Consider the following 23,295-nt stretch of genomic DNA (forward strand, 5'->3'; position numbering starts at 1 on the left):
ATGGACCTGAGGTCCAGTTGTCTTGGATACTATTAGTCTTTTGGCCCCGCCTGGGTGGCGGATGGAGGTGTTCATTCTCAATTTGCCTCCTTGTGCGAGCAGAAAGTCCACTAGACACCAGGGATTTTTGAAAGGCAGTATTTCTTTTACAGTGTGAGCAGCCCGCATGTGCCTGAGTTCCCCACTCCAGCTCAGCAGTCTTTCTTTTCCCTCGAAGCAGATTTGGGGAGTTTATCCCCAATCTGCTCCCCAGTTGGCAGAAAGCCCACTAGTCCACCAAGTAAAATATGGTTCCAAAAAATGAAGGGGTGATGTGGACGACTGCCCAGGCAGTGGGCTGTACCTCCACCCTAGAATGGGTCCAATTGTCTTTTTGCTACCCATGGGTATAGATTGGGAGAGTTCACATCCACTCTGCCATCTGAAGAGCAAGAAGTCAATTAGACACCTGGGATATATTTCTTTGTTATAGATATAAATGGTATATGGGTGGACCATCCCAAGGTTGAGCCTATCCTCCAGCCCTTAAAACCCAATAGCTTTTCTGCCCACCTCGTGTGTAGAGCATCCCCATTCACTTGCAAGTAAAAGGAAATTTTGATTTATCTGGCTGTAGTTTTGACATATGGAACGACAGAGTTGGAGTAAATCCAAAAATACTCCTATTTGCCATGGTGAATTGTTGCACCATTGGGGCCCATTTTCTGCTACCCAGGGAAACCAACTAAGCCCAGACGTTTTGAAAATTGGACACCCATGGGACATCAGGGTGGTTTACTTACCTGTATACCACAAGGTTTTCTTAACCACAGTGCCCTGCAAACCTTAAACTTTGCTTAAAATAACACATTTTCCTCATATTTCTGTGAAGGAAAGTTATCTAATCTGAGTAATCACAAATGATTATCATACCACCCAGCGTTCTCCCACTTGTACCAATAAAAATAGTACATCACTTGTGTGGCGGGCCTAGCAACCACATCACAAAAGGTCACAAAGCTCAATATGGATAAATCAGCAATAAGGTTAGTGGCAGTATTATGGCCCAGGTAGAGCGGCCACTCAGTGAAACCTACTAGACACCAGGGAGAGTCCAAAGTGGTGTGCCTCGAGTGGTTCCCTCAAGGGACTCGTACCCACAAAGCCCTGCAAACCTCAAACATTAACTAAAAATGTACATTTTCTTTGCATTTTCATGAAGTAAACGTCTTGAATCTGTAGGGATCCACAAAGTTTCAACCACCCAGCGTTACCCCACTTGTCCCATTAAAAGTACTACTGAACTATGTGCCTAGGCTTGGTGCCTGAGACAGGAGCGAATCAGACTAAGGTCAATGTGAAGTCCCGCCTTCTCCTTCTGCGCATGCCCAAGCTCCTCTCCCTGGAAGTTTTCTCTCTCATATCCAACAAGTTTCCATCTAAATCCTTTCACATGTTTTCACCCCCTGTTTTACCTGTTTTTCTCCTGTTTCTGTTATATATTCCCCAACTCTTCTTGAAGCTTTCTGCCCTCTTTCTCTGTCAGACTTTCTTCCTTCCTTTCCTTCCTGCAGTTATCCATTCACTCTCCTCAGATTTCCAGACTTCACATCCTGTAAGTTTCTTCTTCTTCCTTCATATGGCATTCTTACTGTACCCACAGACCTCCACATTCACCACCTAGATCCTTCCCTCTCATGCCTTATGTCTTCTTAATTCTCTTGCTGGCATGCTGCCTTCTCATCCTGCTCGCATCCATTCCCAGTTCATTTTTCCATTGTTTACATGCAAGTTTCCTCCCTCCTTCCCAGATCTGCTTCCTGCTATTGTTACATATGTTGTTCAACTTTTTGGTTGGTTTCTGCCTGCTTCCACTCCATGAAAGTTCCATTCTTTTCACTCCTCCAGGCACACGTCTTTGTTCTCCACCTGCAGGCTTCCTTCCTCCTCCTACATGTCTATTCTCCTCCTTTTCTTGTAGGTTTTCATTCTTCTCCTCTGCACGGTTTCATCACACTATTTTGTTATAGATTGCTATTGTCTGCTCTCCTTCAATTTCCCTTCCCAGCCTGTTGTACTTTCCCACTCTTCTCCCTGTCTGTGGCCTCCCTGACTGTCATGCTTCTCTCATCTTTTGTTTATTTTCTAGGTTGCTGTACCTGAAGACTGAAGATCCAACACAGGGAGTCAATATGAAGGGAGAGACTAAATGTAACAATAGTAAGTTCCTCTGCATTGATCAGTATTTTAATGTGTTATCCCTGTGCTACATTGTACTTGGCAAATTGACAAGTGTCTTGAAATTGGAAGTTGAAGTTGAACAAGTCCTCTAGAATTGTAACCTGGGTGGATCTCTTGGAGATGCTGCTTAAGTCCCTTGAAAGTGTAAGTTAGTTGGGTCACTTGGGTAGTATAGTTAGCTCAGGTCTGTAACTTGGTTGATACTCTTTGAGGTGTTAGGTGTTTGAATCCCCAAGTACTGAATTTAGGCTAAGTGTTATGAGTTAATGTTTTTCCTGTGTCTGTTAAATTTGTAATTCAGGTGAGTCTCCCTTGAGCCTTGGATGAGTTTTCCTGGAAGTGTAAGTAGAGGCGGCTCCTCCTCAATGGCAGAGGAGCGTTGCCCCACTGCTCTGTGAGCAGTTGAAAAAGGAAAAATAAAATGATAATAACAAACGTTATTATCATTTTATTTTTCTGTCATGGCTCAGCTGGATAAGGGCTGGGCCAGGGTGGACGTCACAGGAACACTCTCTCAACTGCACATGACGATTTGGCCGATCGCCTTGGGCCGGCAAAACAGTTATGCGTACTTAGCATGACATCCATCGGCTCTAATGCACAACCTGGGTGGAGAACACGCCGAGGCTCCCAGTCCCTGTCTGAGTGCAGGCACCACATTGTTCAGACCAATCACAGCCGACGCGGCCCGTCCACTGCGCTAAACCGCCGCACCGCGACGGAATTGCCGTTGTGGTTAAGCGGATAAGCATAGCATCAAGCCCTTCCTGAATCTGGTATTAGAAAGAGCGCCTCCAGAAACAAGGAATGCAACCGGAACTTAGCTTCCCCCTCCCGAAGCTTCATGTTTATCAGGATGCCACTGGAAGAAATGATAAATCAAGAGGGCCGCATGAACTATAGAGGCATCTTCCCAAATACTCTCACTGGATGGGTAATATTTCCAATAAATCAGAAACTGAAGAAGGCCTTGAAAAATGTAAGAATCACAAATCTTTTTAACCACATATTCTGGTTCTATTTGTGCCATGATTGGTGTAGATTCAAAAGATAGTTGATGATTCTGATCATATATGCATGATTTAATTTATGAAGTATGAAAAAGTAGATGACTTAACCATGTGCGAGCTAACTACAACAAAAGGCTTCGTTATTAATTGGATTAACAATGATAAATAGGCCAAAATATTGTGGCTGAAAGTTTACTAGCAATGTATGGACATTTAGAAAATGAGAGGATAATTAAATTGTGACTATATGAGTAAAACTTGTTCTTGACTTGTTAGCATCGTCGTTCATCTTGAATTTAGAATGATGTATGCTATGGAATCCTCGTCTTTGTTTCGGTAATTGATGTTTATAGTCAATAGCTTCTGGAATCCAAGGATCAGTACACGGTTATTAAGGGAAATCTCTTTGATGAAAACCTTGCAAGCAGAAAGGTGATGGCTTTTGGTGGCAGTATGCGTAACATTGTATTAGAAAATTCCACAATTGGTAAATAAGAAAGCTCAGTCATCTTGAGTAACGTTACAATAGGATCAACAATACTGTTCCAGACTTTGATTAGTTTATTCTGTCTGCATATTAGTCTGAGGGTGATAACCAGAAGATAGTTTTTGATTCCCAGTGTCCTTCAAATAGCTTTCAAATAATGTAAATTACATCAGAAAAGGATAGTTTGAGGTAAGCAATGAAAATTTAAAATGCTAAAAAACATTGAGCCATTTCTTCTTCTGAAGCTAACTTAGACTAAAGGGGGAAATCCGTCATCTTTGAAAAAGTGTCAATAAAAACCACTATTACTCAATATACTTCTGCAGGTGAGTGGTCTGTTAAAAAGTCAGAAGAGATGGTATGTCATGGTTCAGGAGCCATTGATAAGATGTCCAAAATAATTAGAATGTGATGCTTTATGTTGAGTACATAGAGGACAAGAAAGAATATATTCTCGAACATGAAAATGAACAGTAGGCCAGAAAAAGATTTTAAATCTACTTCTAGCATGGTCTTCGATCCCCTATGACCAGAAATAGCAGAATTGTGACACATATACATCATTCCAAACTTTGTTTTTATTAATTGGAAATAAAAATAGCTTACTGACTGAAATAAAATTCATATTGTCCTACACAGCGTGTGTTAAATTGAAGATCCTGTAATTTGTTTGAGAGAGAATTATTGATTTATCACAGGTAAGTAATGACTCATTATAACGAGATAAGGCATCAGCAAAATATTTTTTTGACCCTGAAATTTAAAATTGGGGGTAGATCTGTATGTTGGCGGAATGTGTACTCTGTTGCAATGGTGAGGGAGCATACATACTGCCAACGGAATGGTCTGCCTGCCTGCTTTAAATGCAGGTGGACAATAGGTTTGGCTATGGTTGTGAGTACTCCATCACCACCATAGCCAAACCTCTCTGCCGGCCGATGGAAGGAAGGGCCGTTGGAGAAATGGCTATATGTTTGCCCACACAATCAGGATGGGAGGATATATGGTCATTTTGTTTGCTGTCCAAGGGACAGTAAAATAGTCATTATGTTCCCTCCGCCATGGGAGATGACTCCCATGGAGAGCAGAACATTATTTGTTTTATTTTCAAAAAGAAAACTGTGTGGTGCAAGGCTGTGTCATGTTGCGGCATCTGTGCACCTAACAGCAAAATGAAGTGTCTGGATCCACCATCACGGTAGTTCGCACCAATGCATTATAAATGACCTCCTGTTTGGGGGTCATTTATCAATTTTGCGGGCAGTCCCTCTGCCATGGGGAGGGAGCAATTTACTTTGTCTTCCTAGCGAAACGATTGGCCGTCTGCCAAATAATAAAGCAGACCCTAAATCATAAAGTGTAAGAAAATGCCCATCTAGCTTGCAAGCTGATTCTACTTTGAAGATTCTGTAGATTCTGCAATTCTTATAAACAGTTTGAATTTGCAAAGGATTCCTGGTGTGCATCAAAAGATGCCTCCCTTCATCCTTGCTGATGAGGGGTGAAACCCTGAAACCAGTCCTAGCATGCTTGTTTCCAGTCCAGGGAGGACCTGGCCTGGCAGTTCGGGCTGGACTGTTCCCATTGGATGGAGGGTCAAGACTGAGTTGCATATGGCTAGTTCAAACTGGAATGGCCTGGGGAGCAAAGAAACGATGGATTTAGGCCCAGATCTCTGTACTGGGGTGAATGTATGACATAGTTCTGCATTCTGTCCATCAATTGTTCTTTTTACATATGTCACCCCGAGTGGGACGGGTATTACCAGACGTGGGTCCCATTCTCTCCATGCCACTGGAGTCAAGCTATCCTGGCTGATGAGGGGTGAAACCCTGAAACCGGTCCTAGGATGCTTGTTTCTAGTCCAGGGAGGATCTGGCCTGGCAGTTTGGGCTGGACTGTTCCCATTGGATGCAGGGTCAAGACTGATTTGCATATGGCTGGGTCAAAACTGGAATGGCTTGGGGAGAAAAAAACATTGAATTTAGGCCCAGATCTTTGTACTGGGGTGAATGTATGACATTGTTCTGCATTCTGTCTATCAATTGTTCTTTTTGTGTTTGTCACCCCGAGTGGGACGAGTATGCCCAGATGCTGGTGCCATGCTCTCCATGCCACTGGAGTCAAGCTATCCTGGCTGATGAGGGGGTGAAACCCCGAAACCGGTCCTAGGATGCTTGTTTCCAGTCCAGGGAGGACCTGGGCTGGACTGTTCCCATTGGGTGTAGGGTCAAGACTGATTTGCATATGGCTGGGTTCAAACTGGACTGGCATGGGGAGAAAAATTATTTACACCCAGATCTCTGTACTGGGGTGAATGCACGACATTGCGCACAGCCTGGAATACCTTGCACAGATGTAAAAGGGACTTTGTTCTTTTGAGAGGTGGACCTCAGTGTATTTTTATAGCCAATGAGTGCTAACAATACCACATTCTCTCTCGGTTTTAGGTCTGTCTTCTTCTGACAAAGTCACTGAAGGCGGCTGCTGGGACCCAGACTTTGTGCCCGAGGGCCTGGAAGACTTGCTAAAGACAGATGTCACACTAGAAGCACAGGTTGGTGTGCTATCTTGCAGATTTCATTCTTTCATTGTACGTACAAGACTACCAGCCTGATAGGCATTTGTTATTTTTTGTTAAAAAAACCACTCCTTGTCATGTCCTTCAGATGTCACAGTAAAACCAGTAATTTTATTTTGTACTTTTCTGATTTTGAACCCATTTTAATTACTCAACCCATCAGCACGTGTGACAGTAATCATTTCATTTGTTGCCATAGTTAGCATCCATTAGTGTAAGATCAGCGCTGCAATACTGACCTCCAGGTGTCAAAGGAAGTGCATCAAGCCTATAATACTAGAGAAAAAAGGTCCTGTGGGATGCCTTTTACCACAAGACCTTATTTTACAGATTATTATGCTTACCTGTCCAAGTGGGCTGCAAGGGTGTGTCCTTGTTCACATTATAAAATGCAATGCAAGAGAGGCATTCCCAGTACTGGGTCATAGGTTCCATTGTAAGAGCAGTACTCACAGTCCTGGGTAATGGGTGCACTATAAGAGTAGTACTTCACTACTGGTCAGCAGCTGTCACCGCAAGACCATCACTTAGTGGCTGATCCACAGGTGTCACAGTTTTAGGGGTACACTGTCGGTGAAGTCGGGTACAAAGCAGGAGGAAACTCTCTGAGCTATATACATTTTTGGCATTTGCTCCCACTTGCTGTTTAATGCTGCCACCATTTTCTGTCCCCAGCTCCTGAAGAGGGATATGCATGGTTTCCTGAGTGTGTACCAACATTTTCTGAAGCAGACTGAGCCGTCGCTACAGTGGGAGAAGATACAGAGTCCGCCAGAAGACAGGGTATGTTCACAATTGCCACATAGTGATAGAACTCAGAGGACAATTTCAGAAACATATTTTTACCAACATTAGACGTCTAACTGCTACTTTACTCCACTGGTTCTGTCTGTTAGTGTGCTTGTAACTGCCATTTCATTCCACTGGATCTCTCTGTTAGTGTGCTTGTAACTGCCACTTTACTCCACTAGATCTGTCTGTTAGTGTGCTTGTAACTGCCACTTTATTCCACTGGGTCTCTCTGTTAGTGTGCTTGTAACTGCCACTTTATTCCACTGGATCTCTCTGTTAATGTGCTTGTAACTGCCACTTTATTCCACTGGATCTCTCTGTTAGAGTGCTTGTAACTGCCACTTTATTCCACTGGATCTCTCTGTTTGTAACTGTCACTTTATTCCACTGGATCTCTCTGTTAGTGTGCTTGTAACTGCCACTTTATTCCACTGGATCTCTCTGTTAGAGTGCTTGTAACTGCCACTTTATTCCACTGGATCTCTCTGTTAGTGTGCTTGTAACTGCCACTTTATTCCACTGGATCTCTCTGTTCTTGTGCTTGTAACTGCCACTTTTTTTCCACTGGATCTTTCTGTTTGTGTGCTTGTAATTGCCACTTTATTCCACCGGATCTCTCTGTTAGTGTGCTTGTAACTGTCACTTTATTCCATGGGATCTCTCTGTTCTTGTGCTTGTAACTGCCACTTTATTCCACTGGATCTCTTTGTTTGTGTGCTTGTAACTGCCACTTTATTCCACGGGATCTCTCTGTTCTTGCGCTTGTAACTGCCACTTTATTCCACGGGATCTCTCTGTTCGTGTGCTTGTAACTGCCACTTTATTCCACAGGATCTCTGTTAGCGTGCTTGTAAATGCCACTTTATTCCACTGGATCTCTCTGTTAGCGTGCTTGTAACTGCCACTTTATTCCACTGGATCTCTCTGTTAGTGTGCTTGTAACTGCCACTTTATTCCACTGGATCTCTCTGTTAGCGTGCTTGTAACTGCCACTGTATTCCACTGGATCTCTCTGTTAGTGTGCTTGTAACTGCCACTTTATTCCACTGGATCTCTCTGTTAGTGTGCTTGTAACTACCATCTCTCTGTTAGTGTGCTTGTAAATGCCACTTTATTCCACTGAATCTCTCTGTTAGTGTGCTTGTAACCGCCACTTTATTCCACTGGATCTCTCAGTTCTTGTGCTTGTAACTGCCACTTTATTCCACAGGATCTCTCTGTTAGCGTGCTTGTAAATGACACTTTATTCCACTGGATCTCTCTGTTAGCATGCTTGTAACTGCCACTTTATTCCACTGGATCTCTCTGTTAGTGTGCTTGTAACTGCTACTTTATTCCACTGGATCTCTCTGTTAGTGTGCTTGTAACTGCCACTTTATTCCACTGGGTCTCTCTGTTAGAGTGCTTGTAACTGCCACTTTATTCCACTGGATCTCTCTGTTAGTGTGCTTGTAACTGCCACTTTATTCCACTGGATCTCTCTGTTCTTGTGCTTGTAACTGCCACTTTTTTTCCACTGGATCTCTCTGTTCGTGTGCTTGTAACTGCCACTTTATTCCACGGGATCTCTCTGTTCTTGTGCTTGTAAGTGCCACTTAATTCCACGGGATCTCTCTGTTCGTGTGCTTGTAACTGCCACTTTATTCCACGGGATCTCTCTGTTCTTGTGCTTGTAACTGCCACTTTATTCCACAGGATCTCTTTGTTCGTGTGCTGGTAACTGCCACTTTATTCCACGGGATCTTTCTGTTCTTGCGCTTGTAACTGCCACTTTATTCCACGCGATCTCTCTGTTCGTGTGCTTGTAACTGCCACTTTATTCCACTGGATCTCTCTGTTAGTGTGCTTGTAACTGCCACTTTATTCCACTGGATCTCTCTGTTCTTGTGCTTGTAACTGCCACTTTTTTCCACTGGATCTTTCTGTTCGTGTGCTTGTAAGTGCCACTTTATTCCACGGGATCTCTCTGTTCGTGTGCTTGTAACTGCCACTTTATTCCACAGGATCTCTGTGTTCTTGTGCTTGTAAGTGCCACTTAATTCCACGGGATCTCTCTGTTCGTGTGCTTGTAACTGCCACTTTATTCCACGGGATCTCTCTGTTCTTGTGCTTGTAACTGCCACTTTATTCCACGGGATCTCTTTGTTCGTGTGCTTGTAACTACCACTTTATTCCACGGGATCTCTCTGTTCTTGCGCTTGTAACTGCCACTTTATTCCACGCGATCTCTCTGTTCGTGTGCTTGTAACTGCCACTTTATTCCACAGGATCTCTGTTAGCGTGCTTGTAAATGCCACTTTATTCCACTGGATCTCTCTGTTAGCGTGCTTGTAACTGCCACTTTATTCCACTGGATCTCTCTGTTAGTGTGCTTGTAACTGCCACTTTATTCCACTGGATCTCTCTGTTAGTGTGCTTGTAGCTTACGCTTTATTCCACTGGATCTCTCTGTTAGTGTGCTTGTAACTGCCACTTTATTCCACTGGATCTCTCTGTTAGTGTGCTTGTAACTGCCACTTTATTCCACGGGATCTCTTTGTTCGTGTGCTTGTAACTACCACTTTATTCCACGGGATCTCTCTGTTCTTGCGCTTGTAAATGCCACTTTATTCCACGTGATCTCTCTGTTCGTGTGCTTGTAACTGCCACTTTATTCCACAGGATCTCATTTAGCGTGCTTGTAAATGCCACTTTATTCCACTGGATCTCTCTGTTAGCGTGCTTGTAATTGCCACTTTATTCCACTGGATCTCTCTGTTAGTGTGCTTGTAACTGCCACTTTATTCTACTGGATCTCTCTGTTAGTGTGCTTGTAACAGCCACTTTTTTCCACTGGATCTCTCTGTTAGTGTGCTTGTAACTTCCACTTTATTCCACTGGATCTCTCTGTTAGTGTGCTTGTAACTGCCACTCTGTTAGCGTGCTTGTAACTGCCACTTTATTCTACTGGATCTCTCTGTTAGTGTGCTTCTAGCTTCCGCTTTATTCCACTGGATCTCTCTGTTAGTGTGCTTGTAACTGCCACTTTATTTCACTGGATCTCTCTGTTAGTGTGCTTGTAACAGCCACTTTTTTCCACTGGATCTCTCTGTTAGTGTGCTTGTAACTGCCACTTTATTCCACTGGATCTCTCTGTTAGTGTGCTTGTAACTGCCACTTTATTCCACTGGATCGCTCAGTTCTTGTGCTTGTAACTGCCACTTTATTCCACGGGATCTCTCTGTTCTTGAGTTGTAACTGCCACTTTATTCCACGCGATCTCTCTGTTTGTGTGCTTGTAACTGCCACTTTATTCCACAGGATCTCTCTGTTAGCGTGCTTGTAAATGCCACTTCATTCCACTGGATCTCTCTGTTAGCGTGCTTGTAACTGCCACTTTATTCCACTGGATCTCTTTGTTAGTGTGCTTGTAACTGCCACTATATTCCACTGGATCTCTCTGTTAGTGTGCTTGTAGCTTCCGCTTTATTCCACTGGATCTCTCTGTTAGTGTGCTTGTAACTGCCATTTTATTCCACTGGATCTCTCTGTTAGTGTGCTTGTAACTGCCACTTTATTCCACTGGATCTCTCTGTTCTTGTGCTTGTAACTGCCACTTTTTTCCACTGGATCTTTCTGTTCGTGTGCTTGTAAGTGCCACTTTATTCCACGGGATCTCTCTGTTCGTGTGCTTGTAACTGCCACTTTATTCCACAGGATCTCTGTGTTCTTGTGCTTGTAAGTGCCACTTAATTCCACGGGATCTCTCTGTTCGTGTGCTTGTAACTGCCACTTTATTCCACGGGATCTCTCTGTTCTTGTGCTTGTAACTGCCACTTTATTCCACGGGATCTCTTTGTTCGTGTGCTTGTAACTACCACTTTATTCCACGGGATCTCTCTGTTCTTGCGCTTGTAACTGCCACTTTATTCCACGCGATCTCTCTTTTCGTGTGCTTGTAACTGCCACTTTATTCCACAGGATCTCTGTTAGCGTGCTTGTAAATGCCACTTTATTCCACTGGATCTCTCTGTTAGCGTGCTTGTAACTGCCACTTTATTCCACTGGATCTCTCTGTTAGTGTGCTTGTAACTGCCACTTTATTCCACTGGATCTCTCTGTTAGTGTGCTTGTAGCTTACGCTTTATTCCACTGGATCTCTCTGTTAGTGTGCTTGTAACTGCCACTTTATTCCACTGGATCTCTCTGTTAGTGTGCTTGTAACTGCCACTTTATTCCACGGGATCTCTTTGTTCGTGTGCTTGTAACTACCACTTTATTCCACGGGATCTCTCTGTTCTTGCGCTTGTAAATGCCACTTTATTCCACGTGATCTCTCTGTTCGTGTGCTTGTAGCTGCCACTTTATTCCACAGGATCTCATTTAGCGTGCTTGTAAATGCCACTTTATTCCACTGGATCTCTCTGTTAGCGTGCTTGTAATTGCCACTTTATTCCACTGGATCTCTCTGTTAGTGTGCTTGTAACTGCCACTTTATTCTACTGGATCTCTCTGTTAGTGTGCTTCTAGCTTCCGCTTTATTCCACTGGATCTCTCTGTTAGTGTGCTTGTAACTGCCACTTTATTTCACTGGATCTCTCTGTTAGTGTGCTTGTAACAGCCACTTTTTTCCACTGGATCTCTCTGTTAGTGTGCTTGTAACTTCCACTTTATTCCACTGGATCTCTCTGTTAGTGTGCTTGTAACTGCCACTCTGTTAGCGTGCTTGTAACTGCCACTTTATTCTACTGGATCTCTCTGTTAGTGTGCTTCTAGCTTCCGCTTTATTCCACTGGATCTCTCTGTTAGTGTGCTTGTAACTGCCACTTTATTTCACTGGATCTCTCTGTTAGTGTGCTTGTAACAGCCACTTTTTTCCACTGGATCTCTCTGTTAGTGTGCTTGTAACTGCCACTTTATTCCACTGGATCTCTCTGTTAGTGTGCTTGTAACTGCCACTTTATTCCACTGGATCGCTCAGTTCTTGTGCTTGTAACTGCCACTTTATTCCACGGGATCTCTCTGTTCTTGAGTTGTAACTGCCACTTTATTCCACGCGATCTCTCTGTTTGTGTGCTTGTAACTGCCACTTTATTCCACAGGATCTCTCTGTTAGCGTGCTTGTAAATGCCACTTCATTCCACTGGATCTCTCTGTTAGCGTGCTTGTAACTGCCACTTTATTCCACTGGATCTCTTTGTTAGTGTGCTTGTAACTGCCACTATATTCCACTGGATCTCTCTGTTAGTGTGCTTGTAGCTTCCGCTTTATTCCACTGGATCTCTCTGTTAGTGTGCTTGTAACTGCCATTTTATTCCACTGGATCTCTCTGTTAGTGTGCTTGTAACTTCCACTTTATTCCACTGGATCTCTCTGTTAGTGTGCTTGTAACTGCCACTTTATTCCACAGGATCTCTCTGTTCTTGTGCTTGTAACTGCCACTTTATTTTACAGGATATCTCTGTTCGTGTGCTTGTAACTGCCACTTTATTCCACTGGATCTCTCTGTTAGTGTGCTTGTAACTGCCACTCTGTTAGCGTGCTTGTAACTGCCACTTTATTCCACTAGATCTCTCTGTTAGTGTGCTTGTAACTGCCACTTTATTCCACTGGATCCCTCTGTTAGTGTGCGGCTAAAGGAAAAGCCACCAGGAGCAAAAATGAAAAGATTTTCAGACCTCAGATATAAGAAACGACATGATACATCTTAGAACAGCAGCACATAGAAAACTGAATAAGAACGCCCACTGCATCACATCAGTTTAATCAAGAGGAGAGAGCTCAGAAGAGTAGATAGAAGATACACCCCCTCTTCACAAGCAACTACCAAGAAAGTTATACATGGACTGGGATGGTAAATCATAAAATGACATGCAACATCATTATACCTATAATGAACAAATCATCTTACACTATAAACATTCACACTAATTCATACACACCCACCCTCAAACTAAAGATCTATACGCACTTTACACAGCCGCAATGCACTCTCAATACCACATTCTACCAGTGTATCCTTCTGACCCGGAAGAGAAATGATAGAAAGCACCATGACACCAAAAACAAACGAATCTACTTTCAACCCTAGGAGATGCTGGATAATATTCTCTCTAGAGAAAAGCAGCTGCTCTGCCTTCACCTGACATGAGCACCCTAGTGGAGCATCCTTTCACTAATAATAACACATCTTCTATAGAACATATTCCTCAGACGCCAGTGGGTATCCTTCCACTAAACCATATAGGGTGCTTTACGTCTTGTAACAACTGCAAACATGGAGTGCGCTCTTCCTTCCTGTAGCAACTACAACCCAGCTGGCCATCCTTTCCCTTGTAGTTGAAGAACAGTAGACTAATGAGGTCTTGTTTGTCTAACCTTGGCTCACCCCATACAATATCATGTACTCCACAGTAATGAGGTGTATTCAGACTCATTAGGGGCCCTATTATGATGTAAGTTGGAGGTCGGAGGCTTTCTGACTTACATCGTTGGTTTCAAATCCGACAGCCTTATTACGATGAAGGCTGTCTGATTTGAAGCCGGACGGTTCGGACCAACTGGCTTCCGACAGGCTCATGGAGCTTTGATACCTGCTACTTACTTCAGTCTAATGTCAGACAATCTCCTATGACAAGCACCTCAGGTGTATCTGAATTCAGTTTTAAAGAATTGCGACTCATCCACAAAACAATCTAACATATCTGAATTTTTTAAAATGTTTTGGGGGTGCTTTCTAGTCTTAAATTGAGTTGGGCATCGATAAGCTTACGACATACTTGAAAAGCCGTACAAGTGAATCAGGCTATTGATACTTGCCAATGAAAACTACCAGTGGAATATCCCAACAATAGGTCAACATAGAGGAGAGTATCCTTAGTATAGTAAAATCAACATTTTTTGGGGGGAGAACACCATCAACAGAGCACATGTATAAAGCACTATAAAAAAACACAAACTCCATTGCATCAGACACATTCACAAGCCAAAACTCACTATTACTGACTCGGGCAAGTAATCGACCCCAGTTATCAGAAATATAAAGTATTTATAATGAAATGGTCTTAGATTTCTCTCCCATGGGCAAGGGTAAAATAAATCCTGGGCCTCTCAGTCATCAGGTCTCAGGCTCTAAGAAGTCTGGCCAGGGAGCATAGTTACTGCCCAAAGTGGGTGGAAATTGGTTTTGGGTGAACCCTAGTCCAATAAAGTCTTGAGCTGTGCAGGAGATTCCTCATAAAGGTACGTATAGCATGTTGAGTGGGTTTAAAGATATCAAGGATGCTGGGGGAATGCATATGGTCAGTAAGTATTGCAGATGCAAGGACAGGAGACGAAAGCTATCTGTACCACGTGGCGACCTACCTTGGTGCCTATGATGGCAGCCAAAGAGTCATCATCGAGAGTCTCAGCTAGATAATCAGTATGACACAACTGTGGGGATTTTAGCAACATCCATTGATTGGCTGCCTTGCTCTATTTCCTCTTCAGATCCAGTCCTTCGAGAGCATCAAGGCCCAAGCCCTACCTGAAGACATCACCACTCTGCTCAACCAGCTAGTCGTCCTGAAGCTGAATGGTGGATTGGGGACCAGCATGGGCTGCAAGGGCCCAAAAAGCCTAATAAGTGTCCGCAATGAAAACACCTTCCTGGACTTGACCATCAAACAGATCGAGGTGAGCGGGTGTGTTTGCATGTCACAGCCTTTAATAAGAGAAGGCGATTTAGGCAGAGGCTTCATTTATTTACATTTTACAAAGCAGACCAAGCCAAAAAGCTTTTAATTAGAATTGTACTCTAGGGAATATCATTTATTGGAGTTAGAAACTAAAACAAGCAGTGATGAAAATCTGACAAAAAGATTTCAATAAAACAGTAATATAAAAAAGAAAAATACTCAACTGGTTTCCCAAAGCAGATACCTGTGCCTTTAAAAAATATATTTTTTTGGACATTTGCACATAACATAAGCCCTTAGCTCTGCAAGCAGGATACCGGCGTTGCATATAATGTAGTGGGCCTTTGCAGATGGTAATATATCCGCAAATTTATCAGGCCTATACAATCGTGGATTCAATCAAGAAAGAATGCCAGTCGGTCAGCCTTTTCCTTTGTACAGCTGTACATATCAAGAAGGGATTCATCACTGAGCATTACAAATACAGTCAATAATATTCAAAACTAACACACAACATATCCAGGGTTGGAGATTGGATAGAAGTAAAAGGAACCAATGGGTATTTACACAGCAGGACAGTGTTGCCCACCCAGTCTATGGAGCAGCCAGAAAAACCTCGACCCAACTGAAGTATAGTCATATCGAGAGTAGCCGGGTGGAGGAAGCAGGGGCTATTGGCCCATTGTAAGTGAGTAGAGCTGGGAACAAAGGAGTCGGATGGGGTACGCAATTCACAGAGTTAATTGTATAAACACAAGGCAATAATAATATTGATACCCAGGGTTGGCTGACACAGAAGCATCTATGGTGGCAAGGTGTCGACCTTAGGTTCACTTTTCAGACACCACCACAGATCGTCCCAGTTTCCAGAGATTAGATGTTTCCATGGGCCTCGAGTCTCCTCCTAATGCAGGGCTGTGCGTTTGACCTACCCCCATTTTGAGGCAGCACACTGCCTTGCCTTGAACTTTGTAAGAAGTAATGCCTTCTATTTCATAGTGCCTTCTCACTTGTCCACAGCAGTGATAGATCCAAATGTGAGCAACCGCCTTATTTTATTTGGGTCTCATATACAGTACGAAAGCGCAGACCTACCAGGAGTTTAGAATGGCAGCTTCTTGATAGTTGTCACCGCCAGCCAAAATCCCGGGCAGTCTTAATGCATGTGTTGTAAGCTCGAAGAGGCAGCATTGCAGCGTGCACAAGCGGCGTTAGCAGTAGGGTAAATTTTATTAATCTTATTAGGGATAGCTAGACCCTATGTAAAATGTTAAATTGAGGCAATTTAAATTTAGCGTTTCACAAGACAATATGTTGGTATGCCGCTGCCCAAGTCCACTCTTTATCGTGGACTACTCTTCCTTCTTTGAACTCCTAAATGTATCACAGGTGTCGCAGGGATTTATGTATGTGGTGCTGAAGGAAACTGCTTAGCCAACTTACCCGCTTCCTGCCATCACCCATGAGAAATAGGGTCTGGACCATGGAATGAGTTTGGGGTTCTGTATCAGAAATAGACCATGTAGTTGTAGGAACATTAATCTGAACTCTGTGCCAAGAATTGTCATGATGCCAGCCTTTCCCCAGCTTCATAGATGGTTGTCAGTGTGCCACCCCAGTGCTTTGACAACCCAAGCAGGGGTGTGGTAGGGGCATGAGAGGAAACCTCTTTGGTGACACAAATCTGCCATGATAGCTCAGGGCAGTATACAGCAAGTGAGGGGGGTCTTGCCCTAACCTAGTGCTCAGGAGAAGCTGTTCATATGGTTGTTCAAGCGTCAGTGGACAGGTCTCTGTCTAGAGACAAACTTGACATCCAGCAGCAAAGCCATTAAAGTTGGACCTCTAAATTGTAATGTTTAAAATTCGGGGCCCCTCTGGGATGTCCGGGAGTCGTCGTTTGACCAGTACAACATTATGCTGGCCATTGCGTCATGTAAGCTCCCCCTCATCAGAATTCTACCTAGTGTAAAAACGTCCTAGTGAAGAAGATGGGGACATTAGAGATATAATATAGGATATGCGGCAACATCACCATTTTGGATAGGGCACTGTTATGGAGAAGAAATGTGGTAGTCCATTCTTTGTAAATTAATAGATGGTATTTATTTAAGTAGTAATCAAGGAGAGCCCCACCAGGAGCAGTCTGTGCTCTGCTCAGCCCATTCAGTAACTGACCAAAACTTCAACATTCTAAAATACACACATCCTGGCTGAGCAGCATACTACAGGAACACATCCCATAGCAGAGAGCGGTAGAAGTGTGAAGAACCTGAAATCTTCATTCTCAGGGGTCTCACTAATACAAAAGAAGAATCTGACACAGAAGCTGGAATATAAAGAGAACATTTTTATTAAACTCATATGAGTGAGACTACGTCACACAGAAGCCTTAGCAACTGAATGAGGCAGTCTAAAGAGTACAGAACACAGAGGCCTTTTATATGCTTAGGGTTACAAACTCAGCACAAGAGTAAGGGGCAGTCCTAGGTTTTGCAAGCATGCAAAATACCTAATATGGACATACAAGATCTGCAAAATATTAGCCAATAGGAAAACATTCAAAACAAGGCATCATGTAACCAGAACGTCCCCCTTAAGTGCGTTTCTGCCCAACCCATAAGTCAATCAATTACAGCACCTATAGGTCAATCAGTAATGGCAGGACATGTCTGTATGCAGTTAGGCCAGCTGGTGTCTGAGATTGGTTTTCAAAACAAGGACAGAGGGGGTTTTCAACACGTTGCAGTCCATAGGGCAGAAACACTTCGTGAAACATGCAGCCTGTGTAAAGGCAACACAAAATGGAGTTTGAATGTAAAATGGAGTCAAAATTAAAGAACCTCAAGTGTACCTTTAACAATCATATGTTTCTGACATGAAATAATGGTAAAATGATGTATTAAAAAAGCAGGGCATGATGCAAACATATATGTGCCCATAAAACGATGGATGGAAAAAATCCGTAGATTAGTCATTTTCGTTCTTTTCGTCCCAGTTTTTGGAAAACTAAAAAAATTTCCTTGAAACTTCTGTCAGACTTTGGTATTGAAATTCTTCTTCCTCCCTTCTTGTGTGGTCGTAGAGACATTTTGGTACACTTGTATCTTCTCTGCAGATTTGTTAGGGCCTAAAATTGTCAAGTGCTACCGAGTAACAGAGGACAAAGAAGATGTCTGAGAAGATGTGTAGCACCTAGATTTCACTTCTGCAATCCTAACGAGTGTCTGACAAAGCAGCAGCTCTCGGGGGCACTCACCCTGCTGAAAGAAGGCTAATATTTCCGAAGTGCACTGTAACTGAAAGATTTCCTAGCACTAAATGGTAGTTTCAAGCCACACAACGCGAAAATTGGTATTTATAACGTTAGCAGTCATGTTTTAAGCTGTTTAAGAAAGCTCAAGTGTTTGTTATGAGCTGTAAAATATCTGGCTATGTGAAGGATTACCGCTCACATTTTTCAGAACTCTGGGGCATATAATCAAGAACAGGCGATAAATTATCACCTCTTTATTGGCAGAAAACTGCTGCTAAAGCGGCGATAATGGGCTTGATAATATGCCCTTCTGAATTCCCATAGCGGCAGTTTCCTGCCGATAAAGCAGCGATCATTTTATTGCCTGGTATTGATAATATGCCCCTCTATTATTGCTACGCTCACTGCAGTTAAAAGGTATTGGTAAACGGTACCACCTCAGCACAGTGGAACGCCTAAGGATGTTTATTAAAAAGAGTAGCTGTGCGCACCCATTTGCAGTGCAATGATTATTTCTGTGGCAAGATCAAAATATGGAGACGAGCATCGAACAAAAGCAAAGAACAGGAACGAGGATGTTTCTGATTAAATCCCTACTGCGGATGACTTTTGTGGGAGAATATATGCTAAGCTGGTGGGAAAGAGTTAGAGAGGTTTAAGGACTGCACTGGGAATATTGGTGCAACAACAGCCAAGAGCAGAAGGAGTAAAACACATGGTTAGAGCCTACATCTAAAGCTGGAGTTTCAATGCAAGAAAATGCACATCTCTCATCAGCGCGGTGATGGTACCAGAATATCTTTCTTCGAATATCAATCTTTCATAAATGTCTTGTTATAAACATCCTGTAAAATAATATTGCCCCATTAGATTTAATATAAAATCTACATCAAGTGGGACAATATTTTTTATGAATGATATGTGTGACGTGTTACATATGTCAGACACTATTTATATACATGGTATTCTGACATTCAGCCAGAGACAAGTTTGTAAAAGAAACTGACAGGCTGGGAAGTAAAAGTAGAATTTGCACAGATCCACATTGGACTACAGGTAGGTTATAATTAGGAGGAGGGGTGATTGGACCATGCGTGTCAGCGCATGGTGGATTCTGGATTTTTCATCCGCTCAGACATGTCCACCCTCTTATCCACAGCACCTGAATGAAACCCATGGGTGTGACGTGCCCCTCGTCTTGATGAACTCCTTTCACACTGACCAGGAGACTGAGGACATTCTGAAGAAGTACTCCCGACGCCATGTGCAGATCCTCACCTTCACCCAAAGCAGGTAAGATCAGGTTCCACAGTACTTTCAGGCCACATAACTTTCCTACAACTGAACATTTCTTCAAGGTTTTCTACTGTGCATTCTTAGTGCCAAAACATTTCCAGTGTGGACAAAGTTCAAGGACCATGAGTTGATATACTTATGAGACAATCGGGAAAGTCTAGGATGCTTGTAACTGTATATGGCCTATCTAAGATGGACAGAACATGTGGATTCTGGGTCTCATGTGGCGGTATAGTAGTATATCCCTGAGGGACACACTGCTTGGCTCCTAGCACAGCTGTACCTCTGTGGCACCACACCTGGAAGGGATGGGCAGGTTGAGATCTTTGTCACTATATCTGATTCTTGACTTGGTAGGGATAGACTTGTTGGCCCTATGTACCCTGTAACTCTGTTAGCATGCTTGGGAGGTAAAGGCTAGTTGAAATCTGCATCTCTATATCTGAATGGTAACATGAATGAGAAGGGCATTCTGGCTGGGCCTAAGTCCCCCTTTGTCTACGTGGTATCACAGATAATGGAGAGGCTGGATCCTAATTTCGCCCTGTCTACCCTCTACGGTGCCTTGGAGAGTTAGTCTGTGGGAGAGGGACATTATTGAAAGGAACCAGAATGATGGTCATTATGGTGATAAGATAGAGATACATTTGTACTCTGAAACCTCAATTTTTCAAGCACTTGTTTCCAAAAATACCCACTGTTTCAGTGGTCTGAAAAGTAGAGAAAAGTTAGTGTTCGAGGCATGTGTGCTGTAGATACACATGCTTTGCATAATCCTGCCATCTAGTTTTGGGTCCTGATGTTTGCACATTGTTTTTCTTCAAAGAAGACTCCTCCTTTCGGTGATAATGCGCATGGGCATCGACTCCATTGTTAGATTGTTTTCTTTCCGCTATCGGGTTCGGGCGTGTATTACAGCGCTCCGATTCATAATCGTCAATCAGGATTCCTTCGGTACACAATTCACTTACCCTCATCGGTATTTTTTTTAATCGCATTTCCACCTTCTGCATTTCGAAAATTCTGAAAACTTTCATTACCTAATCGGGAACTTTAACCGTGGCCTTAGGGCTTAGCTCGTTTTCCTCTATCTACTTCCACTCGAAGATCCGTCTTCGAGTCTTCCTCCGATGAAATTAACGCCATTTCAGTCTGTCCTCGGTGCGATTCAAATAACTGCGCACCAACCTTCATAAGGTCTGTCACCTCTGTCTCTCCCCGGAGCTTAAAGAGGAAGACTGCAACGCTTGTCACTTGTTCTGATCCAAAAAGACTCTGCGAGACCGTCTTGCCCGACGAAGAGACATGCAGCAGCAGAGTATCAAGGACACCCCTGATATCTTCAGAAAATATATAGAGCAAGAAGAGATGTAAGCAGCAGAAGAGGCCTTCTCCGTTCAGGACTACGATTATGAGTTGGAGATCGAACTAGAGTCCAACGATGTTCCAGCTGCACAGAGTGCCATGAGTAACAAAGCCCCTTTGCCCACCCAACCCGCTCCAACCAACCAAACGGCTATTCATCCGCCACTGCCACCAGGCCATAGTAGGCACCAAGACTCCGATTCCAATTCCCCCCTTCCAGCTCGGCACTGAAACAGCAAGTCAAGCCTTCCGGTTCGTGCTCGAGCCGATATACTTCTTCGATTTGGAAACAATTGGGCTCCAAAGATAAAAAGGAAAAATCCAGCTCAAAACATAAAGATGCTCCTTTAAAGCTACAAGAGCCTATTTAGGAAATAATGAAACAAAAGCTGGATCCAAAGCAAAAGAAAATGCATATATATCCTGACACTGGGCACATTACAACTAAGCCAGTTATACCATCTTCCAAAAGGAAAATAGACAGTAAATATAAACTCCCTCTTAAGAAGAAAAAGGACATGGATACTAGTCCTATTAACATTCCTCAAACCCCTCCACCTTCTTCACCAGTACCTATTATAACAGCTTCAGCCCCTTTACACATCACACCACCAGGCTCTCCTCATTATCTAATCCTGATATTGTTGATGATGATGACACTTCTGATCAGCCACCACCTGAATAATGGGGTGACAACAATATAGACCCAGCAAATCAAAATAGAGAGAGAGGACTAGATAAGCTAGTCCGGATCCCCTAGTTTATATGTAGATTTATCAAGAAAGGACTAGCTTAGTTGTGTGAAGAAACTCAATGGGTACGTATGTCGGCAAACCATTTGGTTTGATCATGAAGCCTTCACCCACCAACCTGGTTGGTGGCATGCTTCATCATCGGGCCCACCGCAGTGACACCGAATGTGTCCCGGGTGCGCTTCGACTCCAGATTACTGAGGAGCTGGAATACTTGCTGAGTGTGCTGTGTTAGTGGGTGTGAAAGTGATTTAAAAGCTATACAGTGGGTCTCAGTTCCCGAGGGTGTATGGATACGTTTAATATCGGAGCCCCTGTTAGCAGCTAAAAAGGTAAGCGGACGCGTTGAAGTGAGTTATGACCTCCTTCGTCCTGTGTGGTCTACATGTTTCAGCCAGGCTTTTATTTATAACTGGCTTTCCTCAGGACCAATAAGTATGTGTAGGTGAAAATAAATATATTAAGTGATCAGTGTTGTATTTACCAAAAGTGTCGCACTCGCTAAGGTGCGTTACGTGTTAGAGGGGGATTCCCTCTGCTTTACTGTACACATAACATGAAAGACACAAACGGACATACATGGTAGAGTCAATTAGAATAATGTTCTAGGAACACAACATGTTGCCGGCTGCTAAGGTGTGTGAACGACCTAGAACGGCGGGCAAACGTGGCCATGTTGATTGCATGGCTGGTGTGGTTTATAGCGTAAAACCGGGGTGGGGGTGGTGGGCTAAACAGCGAGGTATGTGCATGGTGAGGTACAGGTAAGTATAATACATTTTACTCACACTTGCTGTTTGCTGTTAAAGCCTCCTTGGGTCACCTGGCAGGGAGAGAAGACCCTAGATATTGTAGAGAGGCAAAGTTTAGCACCGAGGCTGTAGGGAAAAAGTTTCTGCTGCTTACCTAGACTGTAGCGGTGAACCAGCGTTATTACTCACGGAATTGCCGATCTGCGTGCTCCTTAGACCTGTTGTCCTGCTGCGGTGTCCCGGGTAAATGAGAGGAGTCCCCGGTCGGGTTTAAGTAGCCCATTAGATTCACAGCACCTGGAGCGGGAGTGGAGAGAGTGGGTGCGGTCGTGCTGAAAGCGCTGAGTCATCTGCAGTTCAGCGCATGCGCGCGGGGATCAGTGCTGCGTGCGCATGCGCAGAGCGCAACTGGTAGTGCCGCGGAGGAGCGCGTGCGCGTAGCAGCGCAGAGGGAGAACAGCCTGTGTAGTGGTCTAGTGCAATGTGAAATGGTTAAAAAGGAAGGTTAAAAAGAGGAGATACAGACTGGGGTATTGAGAGGTACACGAGTAAAAACGGGAGGACCTGGGATACAAACGATCAGATCAGATTATACTATCTTGATACGTAAAGGAATGCTCAAGTTGTCATTCAGCCCATTTATATGCGTGGAAAGGCGGTATATACAGCGTTGTTCCTTCATGAGGAGAGCCTTTTCATTACAGTCAGTTACCTCAAACTGTTCAATCACTGTCCACGTAAAGTCATTGGGGGTGTGATTGTGGGTGAGAAAGTGTTCCGTCAATTTACTAATGTTTTTACCACAGCGCATGGTACTTCTGTGCTCAGTCATTCTTGTCCTGACTTTCCGAGTAGTCATACCGATGTACCTGAGGCCGCACCGGCAAGTGATGAGGTATACTAAGTTTGATGAATTGCAGTTGGTAAACTGGCGCTGAGTCCAGGTTTTGAGGTTTTCCAGGGCAAGTGTCTTTGAAGGGGATGTCAGGTGACAGACGCTGCAGTTATTGCAAGGTTGGTGGCCAGTGAGTTTTGGTAGGCCCCATACGTTCAGGAGCGTGTTGTCTGTCGGACGGGAGCTTGTTCTCGGTCTGGTGGACACCAATTGGTCTTTTAGATTCTTTGC

General features: G+C 43.6%; 1 protein-coding gene across 1 annotated transcript in view; it reads left to right on the forward strand.

Moving 5' to 3' along the window:
* LOC144781743 (UTP--glucose-1-phosphate uridylyltransferase-like) overlaps positions 1–23,295 on the forward strand; it is a 103,165-nt gene that overhangs the window by 43,557 nt on the left and 36,313 nt on the right. The window contains exons 2-6 of the mRNA XM_078660721.1: positions 2,129–2,199; positions 6,168–6,274; positions 6,974–7,081; positions 14,561–14,746; positions 19,164–19,297. Coding sequence (XP_078516847.1) covers positions 2,172–2,199; positions 6,168–6,274; positions 6,974–7,081; positions 14,561–14,746; positions 19,164–19,297 — 563 coding nt within the window. The 5' untranslated portion in view covers positions 2,129–2,171. The remainder of the gene's footprint in view (positions 1–2,128; positions 2,200–6,167; positions 6,275–6,973; positions 7,082–14,560; positions 14,747–19,163; positions 19,298–23,295) is intronic.

Source organism: Lissotriton helveticus, chromosome 9 (genome assembly GCF_964261635.1).
Source record: "Lissotriton helveticus chromosome 9, aLisHel1.1, whole genome shotgun sequence".
Taxonomy (NCBI): domain Eukaryota; kingdom Metazoa; phylum Chordata; class Amphibia; order Caudata; family Salamandridae; genus Lissotriton; species Lissotriton helveticus.